Below are 22,744 nucleotides of genomic sequence, written 5' to 3'. Positions count from 1 at the left end.
CTATTACAGCATGTCCGGGAGCACACAGACCATGCTCATAACGTTCCCATGGAGTCGTGCTGTGTGAGAGCAACTGCTGGTTCGACTTTTTGATGTGAGCCCTGCTGACCATTTTGGCCTCATATGTCCCTATGGCCCTCTTCACATTCCATGTTCTGGCCAGATTTAACTACTTACCGTTTCAGGGCCCATCATACCGCCTCACACACGATACCAACTCCACCCCCACCACCATTCTTCACGTGGCTAACTCCTACAAATCCTTAAAAGTTCAGCTCATTAATCGAGACCAGCCTGGCCAACATGGTGAAACCCCGTCTCTACTAAAAATACAAAAATCAGCTGGGCATGGTGGCGCGTGCCTGTAGTCCCAGCTATTCGGGAGGCTGAGGCAGGAGAATCGCTTGAACCTGGGAGGCAGAGGTTGCAGTGAGCCGAGATCACGCCACTGCCCTCCAGCCTGGGCGACAGCGAGACTCCATCTCAAAAAAAAAAAAATCAGCTCATCGCTCTGTAAGAACTGCAGTGGACAGCTTGCCAAGATTCACTGATAAAAGCAAAAGGCAAGCAAGTAGAGTTTGATCACATTTTAGAAAATAAAATACTATATGCTATTCCAGTAATAAGCTAGAGATTTGAACCAATTTTCTCATTGGAAGTAATTTAAAAGGCTGGAGAGATATTTTTAAATCTTCTAACAAAATAAAAATGTTGACAAGATAATAAGGAATTATCAGGTAAAAATTGAAGTACAGGCAAAGCAGTGGAGAAAGGGGACTTCCAAAGATACTTTGTCCCAAAGATGTATGCCAAATACAACAAACTGGACCTGCAGTTTCCAATGTTACGACTTTTCAGATACAAAAGGGGGCCATGGAGGCCAGATATAAAACACCAGAGCCTGCCCAAAATAAGGATCAGAATAGAAGTTCCCCTCTTCAATCTGACACTTCAAAGGGCTACACCTTCACAATAAAAATGAAGCAGAAGCTTTCTCCCGGCCCTTCTACACAACTGGGAATGCAAGGACAGATGTTTCAGAAATGATCTACAGATTTGATGCAATTCCAGTTAACACCATGGCAGGCTTTTTATTTTCTTTTTCTTTTTTTTCAGATGGAGCCTCGCTGTGCTGCCCAGGCTGGAGTGCATTGGTGCGATCTCCGCTCACTGCAACCTCCGCCTCCCAGGTTCAAGCAATTCTCCTGCCTCAGCCTCCCAAGTAGTTGGGACAGGCGTGCACCACCATGCCTGGCTAATTTTTGTATTTTTAGTAGAGACAGGGTTTCATCATGTTGGCCAGGCTGGTCTCGAACTCCGGACCTCAGGTGATCTGCCTGCCTCGACCTCCCAAAGTGCTGGGATTACAGGCGTGAGCCACCACACTCAGTCTGGGAAGGTAATTCTAAAATTTACTTGGATAACAAAGATCTACAATAGTCAAAACAATTTCGGGGAAAAAATAACACAGTTGGAGAACTCATACAACTTGATTTTAAGATTTACTATAATACCTTAGTAATCAAAGCAGGGTGGTATTGGTTTAAAAAAAAACAGACATGTTAACTAATGATCCTGAGTAGAGCCCAGAAACACATTGTGGTCAACTAATTGTCATCAAAGATACCAAGGCAGCTTAATAAGAAAAGAATAGTCTTATTAACAAATAGTGTTAGAACAACTGAATATCTAAATAGAAAAAAATTTAATCTTGATCCTTGCCTCATATCTTATACAGAAATTTATGTGAAATAGATATCTAAACAGAAAAAGCAAAAACTTTAAAACACAGGAGAAAAATCTTTGCAATCTTGGCCAGGCGCGGTAGCTCATGCCTGTAATCCCAGCACTTTTGGAGGCTGAGGCGGGCAGATCACTTGAGGTCAGGAGTTCGAGACCAGCCTGGCCAACATGGTGAAACCCCGTCTCTACTAAAAATACAAAAATTAGCCAAGCGTGGTGGCGGGTGCCTGTAGTCCCAGCTACTTGGGAGACTGAGACGGGAGAATCACTTGAGCCTGGGAGGCAGAGGCTGCAGTGAGCCAAGATCGTGCCACTGCACTCCAGCCTGGGCAACAAAGTGAGACTCTATCTCAAAAAAAAAAAAAAAAAATCTTTGCAACTTTGAGGTTAACAGAACTGTCTTAGGATGTAAAAAGCTCAAAACATGAAAGAAAATTGATAAATTGGGCATCATCAAAATTATGTCTTTTCATCAAAAGGCTTCATTAACGAAAGACAAACCCCAGAATGAGATATAATATCCACAATATGTACAACTGACAAAGAACTTGCATTTAGGATATATAAAGAATGCTTACAACTCAATAATTTCACCACCTAAAAAAAAAACCTGATTTTTAAAATGGGCAGTAGACTTGAAAAGACACTTTACGAGACAAGTTCTGTAAAAGGCCAGTAAGCACTTTCAAAGGTAACCAACATCAGTAGTCCTGAGAAACAGGCAAATTAACATCACAATGGCATACCACACCACACATCTGCCAGAATGGTTAAAATTAAAAAGCCTGATGTCATCAAGTATTGACAAGGATGCAGGACAACCAGAACTCTCATACCTTACTAGTAAGAATGGAAAACTGATTTAAAACCACTTTGGAAACAGTTCCACAATTTCTTATGAAATTAAACATACCGTTACCATGTAACCCAGTGACCCAATGATCCTTCTCTTAGGTGTTTATCCAAGAGAAATGAAAACATATGTCCATACAAGGACTTGTACATGAATTCTCAAAGCAGCTCTACTTGAGACAGCCCTAAACTGGAAACAACTCAGATGCCTATGAGTAGGAGAATGGATAAAGAAATTGTGGTATAATCATAAAATGGAATAATATTTAGGAATAAAAAGGAACGAACCTCCAATACATCCAGTATCATAGATGAATACTAAAAACATGCTAAGTGAAAGAAGTCAGATATAAGAATGCATATGATTCTATTTACTCTAAAGAAAAACAAAGACAAATCTAATCCATGATGATAGAAAACAGATTGGTGATTAATTGGGGCCAGGAGTGAGAGGAACACAGGTAGAAAATATGAGAGTTTCTAAGACCTAGATGATATAGTCAAAAGGTATAACAAATGAGATGACATGGCCAGTGAGTCAGAGACAATATGTGAACAAACAAAGGCTGAGAATTTTTGGAACTAATGAAAAGAGTAATCCATAGATGCAAGAAGCCAAAAGAATCCCAAGCAAAATGAAAGGAATTACCCATTAGATATATGACAGTGAAGGTGTAGAGAAACAATGTTAAAAGCTACCTGTGCCTTGGCAAATAATTTATGAATTAAAAGTCCCTAAAAGCACTTGCAACAACAAAAGTTGACAGACAAGTGGGATCCAATTAAACTAAAGAGCTTCTGCACAGCAAAAGAAACTCAACAGAGCGAACAGACAACCCACTGAATGAGAGAAAATATTTGCAAACTATGCATCCAACAATAGTCTAATACCCAGAATCTATGAGAAACTTAAGCAATTTGATAAGCAAAAAATAAATAACCCCATTTAAAAAATGGGCAAAGGACATGAACAGACACTTCTCAAAAGAAGACATACATGCAGCCAATAAATATATGAAAAAATGCTCATTGGTGTGTTTCTCACCACACTAATCAGAATGGCTATTAAAAAAACAAAAAATAACAGATGTTGGTGAGGCTGCAGAGGAAAGGGAATGCTTACACACTGTTGCTGGGAATGTAAATTAGTTCAGCCACTGTGGAAAGCAGTTTGGAGATTTCTCAAAGAACTTAAAAGGGAATTACCATTCAACCCAGCAATCCCATTACAGGATCTATATACCCAAAGGAAAATAAATCATTCTACCAAAAAGATACATGTACTTATATGTTTATCACAGTACTATTCACAATAGCAAAGACATGAAATCAAGCTAGATGCCCATCAATGGTAGACTGGATAAAGAAAATGTGATACATATATACTGTGGAATACTATGCTGCCATGAAAAAGAACAAAATCATGTCCTTTGCAGCAATATGGATGCAGCTGGAGGCTATTATCCTAAGTGAATTAACATAGGAATAGAAAATTGGTGGGGTGTGGTGGCTCACGCCTGTAATCCCAGCATTTGGGAGGCAGAGGCAGGCAGATCACAAGGTCAGGAGATCGAGACCATCCTGGCTAACATGGTGAAACCCCATCTGTACTAAAAATACAAAAAAATTAGCTGGGCATGGTGGTGGGTGCCTGTAGTCTCAGCTACTCAGGAGGCTGAGGCAGGAGAATCGTTTGAACCCAGGAGGCAGAGGTTGCAGTGAGCTGAGATCACGCCACTGCACTCCAGCCTGGGCAACACAGCGAGACTCCATCTCAAAAAAGAAAGAAGAAAGAAAGAAAAGAAAAGAAAGAAAGACAGACAGAGAAAGAAAGAAAGAAAATCAAATACCATATATTGTCACTTATAAATAGGAGCTAAACATTGAGTGCACATGGACATAAAGATGGCAGCAATAGACACTGAAGACTACTAGAAGGAAGAAGGGAGGGGAATGAGGATTCAGAAACTACCTATTGGGTACTATGCTCACTAGCTGGGTGATGGGCTAATTCATACCCTAAACTTCAGCAACACACAATTTACCCATATCACAAACCTGCAGATGTACCCTCTGAAACTAAAAAAAAAAAAAGTTGAAAAGGTAAAAAAGGTTGTTTGTGAAAAAGACAAATTGCCTTCAAACTGACAACTGAATTCTCAACAGCCATAAAGAAAGCTGGGGGCCGGGCGCGGTGGCTCATGCCTGTAATCCTAGCACTTTGGGAGGCCGAGGATGGCAGATCACAAGGTCAGGAGATCGAGACCATCCTGGCTAACATGGTGAAAGCACGTCTCTACTGAAAATACAAAACATTAGCCAGGCGTGGTGGTGGACGCCTGTAGTCCCAGCTACTCGGGAGGCTGAGGCAGGAGAATGGTGTGAACCCGGGAGGCGGAGGTTGCAATGAGCCGAGATCATGCCACTGCACTCCAGCCTGGGCGACAGAGCGAGACTCCATCTCAAAAAAAAAAAAAAGGAAGCTGAAAGATGCCAGAGGAGGTGGCTCATGCCTGTAATCCCAGCATTTTGGGAGGATGAGGCAGACCGATCACTTGATGTCAGGAATTCGAGACCAGCCTGAGCAACATGAGGAAACTCTGTCTCTACTAAAAATATAAAAATTAGCCCGGCGTGGTGGCGTGTGCCTGTAGTCCCAGCTACTCAGGAGGCTGAGGCACGAGAATTGCTTGAACCTGGGAGGCAGAGGTTGCAGTGAGCCGAAAGCCTGGGTGACAGAGGGAGGCTTGGTGAAAAGAAAGAAAGAAAGAAAGAAAGAAAGAAAGAAAGAAAGAAAAAGAAAAAGAAAGAGAAAGCTGAAAGATAGTAGGCTATCTTCAATGTGCTAGGAAAAAAAAAAAAAGCACTGCCAAGCTAGCAATCTATATCCAGATACAATAGATTTCAAAACACAGTGAAAGATATTCTCAGAAAAGAAAAGCAGGGAATTGGCCACTAGCAGACCATCACTAAAGAATAATTTAGGCTGGGTATGGTGGCTCATGCCTGTAATCCCAGCACTTTGGGAGGCCAAGGCAGGTGGATCACCTAAGGTCAGGAGTTCAAGACCAGCCTGGCCAACATGGTGAAACCCCGTCTCTACTAAAAATATAAAAACTAGCCAGGCGTGGTGGTGGGCACCTGTAATCCCAGCTACTTGGGAGGCTGAGGCAAGAAATTGCAGTGAGCCGACACAGTGTCACTGCACTCTGGCCTCAGTGACAGAGTGAGACTCCATCTCAAAAAAAAAAAAAAAAAAAAAAAGAGTAATTTAAAGGATATTCAAGTAGAAGGAAATCCCTCATGGAAGGGCCAGGATGCAAGACAGAATAAAGATCAAAGAAAGCAATAAATAGGAAGTAGTACATCTAATTGAACATTAACTATATAATAAAACAATAATATCTTTGCATTTTAGCAAAATAATATGAAATAAAAATACATGAGGTGCATGCTTGTAATCCAGCTACTCGAGAGGCTGAGGCAGGAGAATCACTTGAACCCAGGAGGCAAAGGTTGCAGTAAGCTGAGATTGCACCACTGCTCTCTAGCCTGGGTGACAAAGTAAGACTCCATCTCAAAACAAAACAAAACAAAACAAAAACATGATATAACATTCAAATGTAAGTTAGGAATGCATGTAAATGGATATAAAGAGTTTTGGAGCCCTTATCTTGAGAGACAGTGAAGTACTGATTACCTTTAGACATCGATAAATTAAGAATGCATATTTTGAATTCTGGGGAAATCACTAAATCAGAAAACAGAGTGGATAACTTCCAGGCTAGTGGAGGAAAAAAAGACGGAATGATAAATAACTACTAAGTCAATCCGAAAGAAGGCAAGAAAAGAGAAAAAATGAAATACAGACCAGGAGAAACAAATAGCAAAGTAAGATGGGAGACAGAGCCAATTATTTCCTATCATGATGGCAGAGAAAGGGATCCAGCCTCCCTTTCTCTATAAAGAGCAACAATTTGGCGACTATCCTTGAGCAAAAATTACTCTGGGCCGGGCGCGGTGGCTTACGCCTGTAATCCCAGAACTTTGGGAGGTTGAGGCAGGAGGATCACTTGAGGTCAGGAGTTCGAGACCAGCCTGGCCAACATGAGGAAACCCCATCTCTACAAAAAATACAAAAATTAGCTGGGCATGATGGCGCGTTCCTGTAATCCCAGCTACTGGGAGGCTGAGACAGGAGAATTGCTTGATTCCGGGAGGTGGAGTTTGCTGTGAGACGAGATCTCGCCACTGCACTCCAGCCTGGGCGACAGAGCGAGACTCCGTCTAAAAAAAAAAATAAAAAATAAAATTACTCTGGAAGAATTGAGAAGTCAGCTACAGCCGACTTTTAGTGGGACAAAGAACCCTAGAAAAACTCACATAGAAAGGGTGGAAAGAACAATTCCATTTTGCCAACATCACCCCATCCCCCGAGCCAGCACTGCTCAGCATAGAGAGGGAATTCCCTGGCTCGCATATCCCTCTTTCAGGGATAATGAGAGCAGGGTGTACCACCAGCTTCCCCAGTGTTTTGGGACACTGCCCAACCAGCTTCAGTTTCACTCCATTCACATTTCCGTGGGGACTGGCATTGCCGAGACATACGGAGATAATGGGGAACCAAGAAGTGGGACAGGCTGTCAGTATCAGCCATGCTGGTGGGAGCCACAGCGCCCCCTAGTGGCCAGCTCAACACGTGATTCTAGCGGACTTCCGTACTGAGGACTTCAACAGCACTCCTGGCCACTGTGCAGCTCCCCACAGTTTTCACCGCCAAGGACCCCTTGGTGTTACCAATGGCTGATGCCAGCACCATTTTCTGCAAAGGAACCAAGCAGCTTTCACAACTGAGGAAACCAACTGCCAGCATTGCAGCAGCAAAAGCCCTGTAGTTTTTTCCACCTTCACAGTCTCCAGGTGCCTGGCCCTCTAATTTCTCCTTCCTCTGTCCCTGAAACCACCTAAGCTGTTCAATACCATGGTCACCCAGACCAGACCCAGGGACTCACCCCAGTGGCCATCGCATTCTCTGGGTGCCTAAGCCAACACCCCTCCTCTGTGGAGTCACCCCCAGCTGCTGCCTCTACAAGTGCTCTGAGCCAAGGACCCAGCACAGTTATCATGCATGTGCCTGCACACAGCCATGCCTCCCTATCCCCAGGTTCTAACTCCAGCATCACGTTTGCACCCTCAGCTGGGCCCTGCGGCTGCATGTGCACACACGCCTCCAGATCAGCCCTGCAACTGCCCACGTACATGCAGGTGGCCTGACCTCTGTGGCCAGACTGCAGCAGGCCCCTGCAATTAGGCACAAGCTGTCAGCCCCCACTGCCACATGCATGCCCTTAGTCAACCCCAGCCCCTGCCTCTGACTCCACTGCTTGCCACCATTAACGAGCCTGCAACTAGCCTCTGCTGCCATGCTTGTGCCTACAGCCAGCCTCTACAGCAGAGTGTGTGCACACTACTGACCCCAGCCTCCACTACTGCGAGTCCTGGCCCCTAAATGCTAGGCAAGAGGCACAGCTGAGGTCCCAGAAAACTCTGTGGGAAGTTCACAGCCACTGTGGACCTCCCACAGCTGTTGCCACCAAGGACCATGCAGGTGCCAACATCACAGCCCCCAGCTGCCTGTGATAACAAGACTCTGTGTCCCTCCAACCTGGACCCACTACACGCACCCCCACCCACAGTTGGCACTCTGTGCCACTGGACCCAGTGCCAAAGAGCACCACTCTTCTCCTCCAACCCCCATGCAAGTGAAGGTCTTTCCTTACCAGTCCAGTCCATAAAATCTGGAAGAAGTTAATGCTTCTTCAAATGCTTTTCTCAAGACTATAAAAATCATGAAGAATTGGAGAATCATGACAACACCAAGGAAAACAATAAACTTCCATTAACTGACTCCAAAGAATTGCAGATCCACTAATTGCCTGACAAAGAATTCACAATAATGGTTCTAAAGAATCTCAGTTAATTATAAAAGAACACAGAAAACAATTTAACAAAATCAGGAAAACAATACAACAATGAAAAAAGAGGCTAAACAAAGGCACTGAAAACATGAAAAATAATCAAACAAACATTTTTGAGCTGAAGAATAGCAATAAACTAAAAAATACAATAGATGGCTTCAACAGCTGACTAAAAAAGCAGAAGAAAGAATAAGCAAATTCAAAGACATCACTTTAAATCATCCAGTCAGAGGAGAAAAAGAAATGAAGATGACCAAAGAAAGTCTACAATATCTATGGGAGGCCATCAAGAGAACATTTACATAACAAGATTTACAGAGGAGAAGAGAGAAAAGGACAAAGTTTATTTTTAAAAATAGCTGAATACTTCCCTAATCTGGAGAAAGATACAAACATCCAGGTACAAGAAGTTCAGAGGTCTGTAATAAAATTCAACCCAAAGAAGAGTTCATTGAGACATATTATAAAAAAATTATTTAAAACTAAAGACAAAGAATTCTGAAAGCAGAAAGAGAAAAGCATATCACATACAAGGGAGCCCCAGTACAAGTATTGACACATTTCTCAACAGAAATCTTGCAGTCCAGGAGAGAGTAAGATGATATATTCAAAATGCTGAAAAAAAATCTGACAACCAAGAATACTTTAAAAAGAAAGTAGGCCAGGCACGGTGGCTCACGCCTGTAATCCCAGCACTTTGGGAAGCCAAGGCATGCAGATCATGAGGTCAGGAGTTCAAGGCCAGCCTGGCCAATATGGTGAAACCCTGTCTCTACTAAAAATACGAAAATTAGCTGGGCATGGTGGCGCCCACCTGTAGTCCCAGCTACTTGGGAGGCTGAGGCAGGAGGATCGCTTGAACCCAGGAGGTGGAGGTTGCAGCGAGATGAGATCGCACCATTGCACTCTAGCCTGGGCAACAGTGCAAGACTCTGTCTCAGAAAAAAAAGAAAAGATAAAAAAAAAAGAAAACAGGCCACACCATTAGAACAGGTCTCATCTAATTCCCTTCAGTCATTTGATGTATACAAGTGATAAGGTTTGGGGCAGAAAACTATTATCATATTACTATTAATTTTACCTTGCATTTGCCCTTTTAAAAACTTTGTATCTGTCACTTGTTAAATTTTTACAGAAGTACAACTCCTAACAAAATAATGCTGGCCCAGCCGAACACTTTGAGATGATAACAAAAGACTATGGAACAGACAGGCTGGGCTTGGTGGCTGACACCTGTAATCCCCATACTTTGGGAGGCTGAGGTGGGTGGATCACGAGGTCAAGAGATCAAGACCATCCTGGCTAACACGGTGAAACCCCGTCTCTACTAAAAATACAAAATATTAGCCGGGCGTGGTGGCGGGCGCCTATAGTCCCAGCTACCTGGGAGGCTGAGGCAGGAGAATGGCGTGAACCCAGGAGGTGGAGCTTGCGGTGAGCCGAGATCGCGCCACTGCACTCCAGCCTGGGTGACAGAGCGAGATTCCGTCTCAAAAAAAAAAGACTATGGAACAGACAAAATTGAACTACATAATGGACCTCAGATAGACTTAGCCTAAGAGATACTCCCTTCAAATGTCCCTTGTTGCTCAAATGTGGCTACAAGAGTTTGACACTGACTCCAAGTCAGGCCCATCATTGAGAGATAGGAAAACCCAAATATGAATGATTGATCAGTGATGCTTTTGGAGAAAGATCTTGATCAAAAGAGGAAATGTGAACGTTATCAGAATAAAATGGAGTCACTAAATAAGAAAACCCTAGCAAACTGAGCCGAGGAAGGCCATGAAGAGAGGGTTCTCACACTTGTATGTTTGATTAGAAAAACAACTACAAAAACTATAACCATGCATAAAGGCCATTGCAACCTTACACGCACAAAATATTCCTGCAGAAACATCTGCCCAACAAATGCCTATCCAACCTTGGAGTGGTGTCACCCTTGTTATTGATCTCTGTAGCCAAGGAAAATTGTTTCAAAACAATTACGTTATCCTCCTCATTTTTTTCCTTTAAAAACCTTTGTTGGCTGGGCACGGTGGCTCACGCCTGTAATCTCAGCACTTCGGGAGGTCGAGGCGGGCGGATCACCTGAGGTCGAGAGTTCAAGACCAGCCTGACCAACATGGAGAAACCCCGTCTCTACTAAAAATACAAAATTAGCCGGGCATGGTGGCACATGCCTGTAATCCCAGCTACTCGGGAGGCTAAGGCAGGAGAATCGCTTGAACCCGGGATGTTCAATGCACTCCACCAGGTGGGAAAAAAGAATTTTAATATATACAACTGGAAAATGACTACATATCCAGAACATATAAAGAACTCCAAAGAAAAAGATAGATCATCCAATACTTTTTTTAAATGGGCAAAAATGAACTTGACCACACATTTTGCTTTAAACTATGACAATACAAGTATTTGCATGAGTGAGGTAATGAGAACTTCCACACACACATTTCATATACATACAATTATAAATTGGCACAGACACTATGGAAAGTAATTTGGCATCATCTGTGAAGCTGTAGATATATGTGGTAGATTGAAGAAATACAGCCACAATATTTTGGAGCTCCTCCAATTAAGAGGTAAAGTCTATTTTTCACCTTTGGAATCTGGGGTAGCTTTTTTACTTCCTTCAACCAAGAAATGTAGCAGCAATGGAAGCAGTCCTATACTTTGCTTCCAGACACTTTGCTGAGTCTGCCTTTGTGCTCTGTGAGCTACCATGTGAAGAAGACCAAACTAGCCCCATGGAGAGGCCTCATGGAAGACAGCAGCCCTTGCTGGCCAGCCGACTGACTGCAAACCCAGCCACCACCACTTAAAGAAGAGCAGTGCCAGCCGGGTGCGGTGGCTCACGCCTGTAATCCCAGCACTTTGGGAGGCCAAGGTGGGTGGATCACTTGAGGTCAGGAGTTTGAAACCATCCTGGTGAACATGGTCAAACCCTGTCTCTACTAAAAATACAAAAATCAGCTGGGTGTGGTGGCGGGTGCCTGTAATCCCAGCTACTCAGGAAGCTGAGGCAGGAGAATCGCTTGAACCCAGGAGGCGGAGGTTGCAGTGAGTCGAGATTGCACCATTACACTCCAGCCTGGGTGACAAAAGCAAAGATCTGTCTCAAAAAAGAAAAAAAAAAAGAAGAAGAAGAGCAGTGAGCAGGGCTGTCCCTACTGGGCTCAGCCCCCAGCCAACCCTCCAGCTAAATGCAGCCATGTCAGTGAAGCCATACAAGCCCAGCAGAAGAGCTTTCCAGCCAACCCGCAGAATCATGAGATAAATCATTGCTGTTTTAATCCATTTACTTCCAGAGTGATTTGTTACCCAAGAATAGACAACTATGTCCCAACAATCTAATTCATATCCCAGAAAAATGTGCACATATGTAGTGCATCAGGAACATGCATAAGAATGTTTGCAGCAACACTGTTTTAATAGCATAAAACTGGAAAGACTGCAAATGTTATCAATAGTAGAATGGATTTTTTAAAACTGTGGTATATTCATATACTGAAACATTATACAGCATTTTAAAAGCACAGATTAGGCCTGGCGTGGTGGCTCAAGCCTGTAATCCCAGCACTTTGGGAGGCCAAGGCGGGTGGATCATGAGGTCAGGAGATGGAGACCATCCTGGCTAACACAGTGAAACCCTGTCTCTGCTAAAAATACAAAAAATTAGCCGGGCATGGTGGTGGGCGCCTGTAATCCCAGCTACTCGGGAGGCTGAGGCAGGAGAATGGTGTGAACCCGGGAGGCGGAGGTTGCAGTGAGCCGAGATCGCACCACTGCACTCCAGCCTGGGCAACAGAGCAAGACTCAGTCTCAAAAAAAAAGAAGAAAAAAAGCACAGATTAAAGTTATACACAATATGGATAAATATTACAAACATGTTGGATGAGAAAAAGAAAGCACAAAAGTAAGCAAAGAGAATGTATATATGAGGGAACAAATAACTAAACATATTGCTTTATGTAAGTGGACAAATTAAACTATATTGCTTAGCTATGCATACATAGATGATAGAATATAAAGAAAAACATAAAACTAATCACTCTCCTTAGTTCTTTGTTTTTCTTTTTTTTCTTTTTTTTTTTTTTTTTCTGAGACGGAGTCTCACTCTGTTGCCCAGGTGGAATGCAGTGGCACAATCTCAGCTCACTGCAGCCTCCACCTCCCGGGTTCAAGCAATTCTCCTGCTTTGGCCTCCTGAGTAGCTGGGACTACAGGTGTGTGCCACCACGCCCAGCTAATTTTTGTATTTGTTAGTAGAGATGGGGTTTCACCATATTGGCCAGGCTGGTCTCAAACTCCTGACCTTGTGATCCACCCGCCTCAGCCTCCCAAAGTGCTGGGATTATAGGCATGAGCCACTGCACCCGGCTTGCTTTTCTTTATATTTGATCATCTATGTATGCACATCTACTAAGCAATATAGTAGCCACTATTCTGACTTTTATGATGGTTACCTCTGGGAGGCAGTAAAGAGATTATGATTAGAAAAAGATACACAGAGAGCATCTAGGGTTATTCTAGTTCTTAATACAGCTGATGTTTATTTCATAGTTCGTTACACAGTACATTGTTTTATACACTTTTTTCTTCTTTTTTTTTTTTTGTTAGAGGCAGGGTCTTGCCCAGCTGATTTCAAACTCCTGGGTTCAAGCAATCCTCCCACCTCAGCCTCTCTAACAGCTGGCGTTACAGGTGTGAGCCACTGCTCCCGGCCTTGTTTTATGCATTTTTCCATATGTATGTAATAGCTCGTAATAAAAGGTTTTTTTGAAAATACACAAAAAAACTACCATTACACTCTCACCAGACTGGAAACAATTTAAAAGTCCAACCAAGTTTAATCAAGTGTTGTGCAAAAAGTAGAACAAATGGACGTCTCATACATCCCTGATGGGAGGGTAATGCATTACACCACTTTGAAAACCAGACAATATATGATAAAATTGAAGGTGAGCACACCCTACTCAGCAATTCCTTTCCTAACTATATGCTGTCAACAACTCTTGCACATGCACACACATATATTCCCAGGAATCTTCTAGAAGAAAATGGTGGTTATTTGTAAGGCTTAGGATTACTAGGAGAGGTCGGGCGTGGTGGCTCACACCTGTAATCCCAGCTCTTTGGGAGGCAGAGGCAGAAGGATAGCTTGAGCCCAAGAGTTCAAGACCTGCCTGAGCAATATAGTGGGACCCTGTTGTCAAAAATTTAAATTAAAAAAAAATCTGCTGGGAGAGAGAGAAAGAGGAGGAGGAAGCAAAAAGAAAGAAAGAAAGAAAAAGATTACTGGGAGAAATTCAACTCAGGGTTGCCTCCTCTGGAAGGCACCATCTGACTACCCCAGAAAGAATTAATGGCTCTGTCTCCTGTCCTCACCCATCACTTCAGTTACCAGTTAGCACAAGTTTTTGGCTGTCTCATTCTCCTTTCCTTCCCCCTCTAAAATTGAAAACTTAATGAAACAAGGACTGTGGTCTGATTCACCTGTCCAAGTCTCTGTGGTATAGAAAGAACACTTCCTAAATGTCTGATGGATGTTTTTGGAATTAATGCCTAAAAATAAGAAAAATAAGAAACAGGGGTGATCAGACAATCAAGGTTCTAGTACAGAGAATCCTTTTGGAGTTTCTGCTAGATTGACAGAAATCCCCAATTCAGGAGTTGACTGTTAAGAATGGGGCCTTAGGGCACGGTGGCTCACACCTGTAATCACAGCACTTTGGGAGACCGAGGCAGGCGGATCACGAGGTCAGGAGATCGAGACCATCCTGGCTAACACGGTGAAACCCTGTCTTGACTAAAAATACAAAAAGATTACCCGGGCGTGGTGACGGGCGCCTGTAGTCCCAGCTACTCAAGAGGCTGAGGCAGGAGAATGGCTTGAACCCGGGAGGCAGAGCTTGCAGTGAGCCGAGTTCGCGCCACTGCACTCCAGCCTAGGCGAAAGAGCGAGACTCCGTCTCAAAAAAAAAAAAAAAAAAAAAGAGGGCCTTCTACTTCTCCATTTTTCCAAGGATAGCCTTGTAAGGGTTTCTGTGTGGTATGGTCTTAGATGCTATTTTGTTGTGTATCTGGGATTAGAGAAGCCTTCAATGTTTGCCATTTTTAGTACATCCCTGTTAGCATATCCACTCCGAGGTGGATAGCTGGCAATCTCTGAGTTTGAAGATTTATTTCTAGGGTGACAAAAGGCTCTGAGAAGGATAATATATGATAGGAGATTCTATTGTCTCCATTTTTAGCTATGGGGAAGGTAGAGGGCTTGCAAGTGCACCCAAGGTTGAAATGTGTGAACATGGGTCTTTGCAGCACCTTTAAGGTTAGGGTCTTGGGGTTTTAAAGTTCCCTGGGGCTGGGACCCTTAACAAAGGGGCCGGCCTTACCTCTCACAGCAGCGATGTGTGATGACTGTCGCCCAGAAGCCCAGGACAGAGAAGTTGAAAGATGTGAAAATCAACAAAGTGAGCAGGTTTATCACAGACACGAGAATGGCATCACTGAGACAGTTGTTGGACTGGGGCATGTAGGAGGCTAAGGAGGCAACGGAGCCGAGGCCTATGCCTGTGTTAGACAAAACTTGACCCCCTGCTAGAGACCACACACTCATATTGTACACATCCGATATCTAAAAGAGAGAAGACAAGTATAAGGGGGGTTGTAAAAGAAGAAGCAGAGGACAACTAGAATAGAAATGTTGCAGGGAGGAGAGAGCGAGATACAGAAGGAAAGAATGGGGAAAGGAAGCTTTAAGAATAGGCAGCTGTGGTGCCCTACAAGGCCTGATGGGGGATTGAGGAGACAGATTTCACCTTGGCAACCACCAACTGTTGAAGGCCAAATTTTGCCCCTTCCAGGAGTAGAGTCCGGACGAAGAAACCGACGATGATGAAACAGGGGAGCAGCACCAAGACATAGATTACCTGAATCGAGAGTGGGACACATCAGCAACCGTGTACCAGTAGGGATCAACCAACAGTTGGGAGAGATCAAAAGTTCTGAGTCAGAAATGAGTAGGAGTTAGAAGAAAGCCTTCAGCAAGAGTCAGGGGCTAGTGGGAGTAAAAGGCCAGAGGAGTAAGAGATTAGGAGATCAACAAGTAACAAAGTGAGGTAAGGGCTAAAACATCTGAGAATTTCAAGGAATCCAATACTGGTGGCTCACCTTCCCGGTGGACTTAAGCCCATTGATCATGAAAGCACCAACAAGACACCAGCAAAGAAAGAAGGGCAGGACCAGACTGTAGACTGGTGACCCACCATCCTCGATTCTGTCTGAGGCCTTCAAGGCCTGCCGGTACCAGAAGTATACGGAGGGTGTTGTCCGTTCACATTCAGGATCTGGGGGGACCTGGCTTTAGACATGCCTGCTAGACAAGGTACCCCTCTTCTTCCTTATCCCCTCCCCCACCTCCCTTTTCTCTTTCCCTCTCCCATTTCTTTTTCCTTCTTCTTCCTCTTCCTTGTCCCTCCCCACTCTCTCCTCTTCCAAATTCCCTTCTACTTCTATTTCTTCATTTTCTCTTCTTCTATTCTTTCACTTCCTCCTCACCAAAGCCACTAGAGTTCATCGTTAAGGGACATTTCTCCCATGGAACGGGAAACTGGAAGGACTGGCTCATGTAGAAGATGATCCAGGAATTGACCACATTGAAGTACAGGCCGAGGATGAAGCACACCTGGGGGCCAAGGAGGGTATGGCTGGGGAGGAAGAGCAGGGACAGGAAAAGGGAGGGGATTTGACAGAGGACCAGGGAACCAAAGGAATCTGACCCATGGAGTATTCATAGTGCGCATTTCAGGAGGAGGGTTGGGATGGGGGTGGGGTGTAAAAGTCAGGCCTGGGCAGCCATGGGCTCCTCACCATGAAGCTAGAATACCCCACACCACCAATCCAGGGGGCAATGATCTTCCATACACCCATGCCACCCTGACGCATGCTCTGACCGGCTGCCATCTCCAGGAAGAGAAGAGGAACCCCGACCAGGAACAGCATGAAGATGTAGATGGCGGCGAAACTGCCTGTGAAGAGGATTCAGGAGGGACTCTGAGAACCATGTGGCCTTTCTGTGCCTGGACTCCAGGAGCCCAGAAAAACATTCTCCCTACCAGCGACCTCCTCCAGGGCCACAGGCATCAGGGCTCACCCACGTCTACATCCCTCACGGTCCCAAGTGTCCAGTCCTCTGGCCCCCAATTCCTGGAAGACCCAAGTACCTAGTTTCCAGCCCATCTTGGACCCAGGCCTCCAGCTTTGCCATCCCCACGTTCAGATGCCCTGAACCTCTCATGATCCTAAGTGTCCAGGGACCTGGCTCCTATCCTGCACAGAGCACCAGGTCTTTAGTCTCTACATATCTCAGAAACATTCATGGTTAAAGCCTGGACAGGACTCTGTACTGATTGCCCCTTGTGGACCCAGGTTTCCTGGTCCCCAGACTTACAGCCTCCACTGTTAAGCCACAGGTAGGCAAAGCGCCAGAGACAAGATGGCTTCATAGAGAAGCCCACCTGAGCCAGAATGTACTCAGTTTTGCTGGACCAGAACGGACGGGCAAGGAGGACCTCACTCTCTTTCTTCTCTGTCATCTGCACCTTCTCATATGTGGGTTTCTGGTTCAGGGCTGAGGCAGCTGACGCCTCCAATACAGAAATTTGCTTGGGCTGACTGGTCCTGGCCTGAGCCTCGAAAGCATGGGCCTCCCGGGCCTGAGCCTCTGCAACCCGGGCTGCTGAAACTTGGGCCTCCGAGGTCCAAGATGTTGCAGACCAGGTCAATGGACCCTTGTCTTCCAACGTTTGACTTCCTGGGACACTGTCAAAAATCACCGTGCCAGACCATGAGGTGTCTGCCAGCGAGGATGTCGAAGGCTGGGTCTCTGTCTTCATCCCAGACAGGCTCTCTGGGGCAGCTCCAGCTTCTGCAAGGGAGGGTTCATCTTCCTGAGGAGACCTGAAGGACACCAAAATCTGTAGATTTTAGATTTTAGAGTCAAGTAACTACTGAGCTACAAAACAATCCTCAGCATCTCCTTAAAGCAAACTTTATACCACCACTGACATTCAAAGCACAAAAAAATCTCTTGCATAAGTTTCACTTCTTAGAAATGTTTTCACGTGGTGGCTCACGCCTATAATCCCAGCACTTGGGGAGGCCAAGGAAGATGGATCACCTGAGGTCAGGAGTTCGAGACCAGCCTGGCCAACATGGTGAAACCCTGTCTCTACTAAAAATACAAAAATTAGCTGTGTATAGTGGCGGGCACCTGTAATCCCAGCTACTCAGGAGGCTGAGGCAGGAGAATCGCTTGAACCCAGGGGGCGTAGGTTGCAGTGAGCTGAGATCAGGCCACTGCACTCCAGCTTGGGAGACAGAGTGAGACTCCATCTCAAAAAAAAAAAAGAAAAAAAAAAGAAATGTTTTCTTGCACAGGATAGGGATAGAGACAGATACACCCAAAAGTCAGGAATCCCTGCAATCAAAGGATTTCTTTTTTTTTTTCCACCTACCGGGTTCAAGCGATTCTCCTGCCTCAGCCTCCCAAGTAGCTGGGATTACAGGTGCCCACTACCACATCTGACTAATTTTTGTATTTTTAGTAGAGCCAGGTTGGTCTTGAACTCCTGACCTCAAGTGATCTGCCCCCCCTCAGCCTCCCAAAGTGCTGGAATTACAGGTGTGAGCCACTGCACCCAGCCTGAAATAAAAGGATTTCTAAGAACACTGAAGTACTATTTACAGAGGGCTTCTGAATTTAAAAACAAAACAAAACTAAACTAAACTAAACTAACTAAACTAAATTAAACTAATTTAATACTAAATCTGCCTTGTAACCTTAGAAAAGTTACTTTACCTTTCTGAGCTTTCTAATCTGTAAAACACTCAGATCTCTGCTCAAATATAGCCTCACCAGAGATGCCTTCCCTGTCCACCTATCTAAAATAGCAGCTACCTACCCGCAACTCTCTTTACTTCACAGCATTTCTCATCTCCTGACTTTATTATCTATTGATTGTTAATTTATTCATTGTCCATCTCTGCCTACTGCTCTATCTCCAGCAAAAGGATGGTGTTCTACCTCACATCTAGGGCTATTCTCCTCCTTAGTCTCCAAGTTCCCGCCACTCTGAACTTCTGTTGGCTCCTCAAATACAAGAGAACGGGCAAGGAGTGTGCTGAAAAAACAAAAAAAAAGTTACATGAAAGAGAGGAAGAGAGAGGGGAAACTGGAGTTTTCTTTCAGTGGGGGAAGGAGCGTGCTTTCCAAAAGCAGAGGCAGTAGGTGGGCCTCAAGGAAGCACTGGCACATTTGGGTGACATGGATAACTGCTTATGAGACACGGCTTCCAAAGAGCTCTTTGTTACTCAAGAAAATGCTTGTAATTAAATTACAGGTTAAAAACATAAAACTAAGATACAAATTTCTATCTTTAGTTCTATCTCTACTACATTTAAAAATGCAACGAAAGCCTGAAAGGAAATACATCAATATATAGAAGATGATCAGGCCGGGTGCAGTGGCTCATGGCTATAATCCTAGCTACTAAGGAGGCTGAGGTGGGAGGATCATTTGAACACAGGAGGCGGAGGTTGTAATGAGCCGAGATCGCACCACTGCATTCCAGCCTGGGCAACCCTGTCTCGAAAAAAAAAAAAAAAAAAGATGATAAGACTACAAATATGTTCATATCCTTATCCTTGCTTTTACATTAAATTTTTTAAAATCTTGTATTACTTTTTTTTTCAGACACAGGCTCTCATTCTGTCACCCAGGCCGGAATGCAGTGGCATGATCCATAGTTCACTGCAACCTTGAACTCCTGGATTCAAAGGATCCTCTCACCTTATCCTCCAAAGTACCTAGGACTATAGGCATGTGCCACCATACTCAGCTAATTTTTAAAAGTTTTTTTCAAGATGGGAGTCTCACTATGTTGCTCGGGCTGGCCTCGAACTCCTGTACTCAAGTGAGTCTCCTGCCTCAGCCTCCAGAGTAGGTGGCATTACAGGCACAAGCCACCATTCCCCACTCACCTGTATTACTTTAATTATCAAGAAAAATATGGTCAGGCATGGTGATTCATGCCTGTAATCCCAGTACTTTGGGAGGCCAAGGCAGGCGCATTGCTTGAGGTCAGGAGTTTGAGACCAGCCTGGCCAATATGGCAAAACCCTATCTCTACTAAAAATACAAAAAAAAAAAAAAAAATAGCCGGACATGGTGGCAGGCACCTGTAATCCTAGTTACTAGGGAGGCTGACTTAGGAGAATCACTTGAATCGGGAGGCAGAGGTTGCAGTGAGCCAAGATCGTACCACTGTACTCCAGCCTAGGTGACAGAGTAAGACTCTGTCTCAAAAAAATAATAATAATGATCAGCCAGGCGTGGTGGCTCATGCCTGTAATCCCAGCACTTTGGGAGGGCGAGGTGGGCGGATCACGAGGTCAGGAGATTGAGACCATCCTGGCTAACACGGTGAAACCCCGTCTCTACTAAAAGTACAAAAAATTAGCCAGGCGTGGTGGCGGGCGCCTGTAGTCCCAGCTACTCAGGAGGCTGAGACAGGAGAATGGCGTGAACCTGGGAGGCAGAGTTTGCAGCGAGCTGAGATCGCGCCACTGCACTCCAGCCTGGGTGACAGAGCGAGACTCTGTCTCAAAAAAATAAGTAAATAATCATAATCATAATCAAGAAAAAATATGTATTGATAAGTGAAAATAAAAAGATCATAATGGACAAAGAAATCCAATTGAAGAAGCTCTCATCAGCCAAATCTGGACAAATCAGAACATCCAAATAAATAATAGTAACAGATGAGAACCAACAGACTAAAACAAGAATCTATGAATCCACAGGGATACAACTCAGGAAAAGGAAAACCTCTTCCTTATAATAGAATACAAACTAATAAATGTACAAGGAACGATGAATTAGAAGGTCATTGCTTATCACAAACTAATCAAGTTGTACACATTAAATATGTACAGTTTTTTACTTGTCAGTCATACCTCAATAAAGATGTCTTTTTAACAAATCATTGTTTGGAAACTACCAGAGTAATAACTGACTCAAGCAAGAATCATCAATGGTTGCTAACACAAGATGATGAAAATTTGATGGGGACAGGATAATTGCATAGTATTACTGTATCTCTCCACAAGATATTCCCCCAAAAAAACCCAAGAAAATAGTATCTTTAGAGTATTACACACTACCTTAACCAATAATAGTCAACTGATATAACTCCTGATACAATGCATTAAGAGCACAACATCGTTTCTGTGGGATTCCTGCCAAAAACATGTAACAAAACTCCAATCATGAGGAAACATGAGAAGACACATCTAAATTGAAGTACATTCTGTAAAATAGCTGGCCTGTGCTCAGTAAAAATATCACAGTCAATGAAGACAAGGAAAGACGGAAGTCTTGTAAGTCTGAAATTATGTCAAAATTTTGTTAAATTTTTTAAACTTCCAAGCACCTGCCACTCCTACAATTCACCATCAAAACAAAAGGAAGTTTCTTCTAAGAAAGATAGCCACATGAACACCGATCTCCAAACTTACCCACAATCTCCCCTACCCAACAAAAAAAGAAAAAACAAATGATTTTAAAATATTATAAACATGGGGATATCTGCACCATTTCTGAAAAATAGGTTCCATCCTCATGTCAAAAACAGAGAAACTTCTGCTACATAAACAAGAAACAGGACCAAACTGTAATCACTGAGGAGTCAGTTCACATCTCTTTTTCCTGGTGAAGTGGTTCAATGTTTCAGGAAGTAAGTACATACTTTCCCAGCAACTTGTGGGAAATAAAAACAATCACTTGCCAAAGACCTTCTGCTCCAGTGAACCAAGGGCTTCCAGAAGCTCTATGCCAGAGAATGCAATAGCAGGTGGGCCACTCCTCTGTTACTGGATTTATTGGAGTTATTGGTGGGTTGATGGGCATCTCCCTGAGACAAACGATGCTTCCGTAACATTAAGAGAGAAGCAGGAAATCATGCAGGGGAGAAAAGGCTGAAAAAAAAATTAGGTACAAAAATCCAGCCTTTGGGGCTGGTCATGGTGGCTCATGCCTGTAATCCTAGCCCTTTGGGAGGCTGAGGCAGGAGATGTTTTATGTAAGCTTCGTGGTAACTACAAAGCAAAAATCTCTTAGTAGAAATGATTCAAAGCATACCACTAAAGAAAATCAATATAATTAGTCACATTGATATAATAAAGAAGAAAAATATTATCATCTCAAGAGATATAGGAAAAACATTTCATAAAGTGCAACATACAATAATGATTTAAAGAGAAAAACTTTTAGCAAACCAGGAATAATTTCCCTAACCTAATAAATGGTGTCTCTCAAAAAAAAAAAGATCATACTTAATAGTGAACATATGCTTAAACATAGCCACATATTTAATAATGAAATGAAGAAAGCTTTCCTTTTGAAATCAAGATCAATGAAATCAGCTATCAGCACTTCCTTCCCATTGCATTAAATATTTTAGACAGCACAGTAAAGCAAGGGGAATGAAAGACAAAGATTAAACAAAACTCACTATTCAAAGATGATATATCTATGTGGAGGATCCAAAATACTACAGATAAATTATTTAAATTAATAAGATAATTTAGCAAGATTGTTGGATGCAAACAGCAATAAATGAAAATTAATTATATGTCTATGCTTGCAATACATAATTAGAAAATAAAATTTTAAAATAATAATGCCACTTATAAAATAATTTTTTAAATATAGAGTAAAATCCTGGGGAGGTAATGGCAATAACAGCAACATTGTTTTAAAATCTTCCCAAATACCCACATGAAAACAAGTAGTTCTACTAGATTGCAAGTCCAAAATCCATGGATAATATTTACAATATCAAGATAAACCCCAAAAGACAAGTCTATGAGAACAAACCACAAGAGCCACAGATCTGTATAGAATCAGCATCTGTGTGGGAGGAAACAAAGGAAGCAAGAGAGCATCTGACATACCTGGGGATAGGGGGCAGGGAAACCAACCTCTCAAAACAAACAGGTACTCACCAGAAATCATGGGAAGGCTATTAGAGAACAGCAGCTAAAACCAGAAGATGTCTTGCCTAATCCAGTTGAGTGCATGGAGTCAACAACAGACACTGAAG

The 22,744-nt window shown here is 43.4% G+C and overlaps 1 protein-coding gene across 5 annotated transcripts in view; it reads right to left on the bottom strand.

Annotated features, from left to right (window-relative positions):
- SLC6A16 (solute carrier family 6 member 16) overlaps positions 1–22,744 on the bottom strand; it is a 36,236-nt gene that overhangs the window by 5,267 nt on the left and 8,225 nt on the right. For 2 of the 5 annotated variants that reach the window (XM_058425582.1, XM_058425579.1), the window contains exons 2-8: positions 18,667–18,763; positions 17,032–17,557; positions 16,452–16,609; positions 16,140–16,266; positions 15,753–15,928; positions 15,401–15,511; positions 14,975–15,216 (exon numbers count right to left, since the gene is read on the bottom strand). In XM_058425582.1, coding sequence (XP_058281565.1) covers positions 14,975–15,216; positions 15,401–15,511; positions 15,753–15,928; positions 16,140–16,266; positions 16,452–16,609; positions 17,032–17,476 — 1,259 coding nt within the window. In that variant the 5' untranslated portion in view covers positions 17,477–17,557; positions 18,667–18,763. The remainder of the gene's footprint in view (positions 1–14,974; positions 15,217–15,400; positions 15,512–15,752; positions 15,929–16,139; positions 16,267–16,451; positions 16,610–17,031; positions 17,558–18,666; positions 18,764–22,744) is intronic. The other 3 variants (XM_032169157.2, XM_058425580.1, XM_058425581.1) reach the window with 3 other exon arrangements.

Source organism: Hylobates moloch, unplaced genomic scaffold (assembly GCF_009828535.3).
Source record: "Hylobates moloch isolate HMO894 unplaced genomic scaffold, HMol_V3 SCAFFOLD_12, whole genome shotgun sequence".
Lineage (NCBI taxonomy): Eukaryota > Metazoa > Chordata > Mammalia > Primates > Hylobatidae > Hylobates > Hylobates moloch.
The sequence above is the reverse complement of the archived record's forward strand: the minus strand, read 5'-3'. Positions and strand labels throughout refer to the sequence as shown.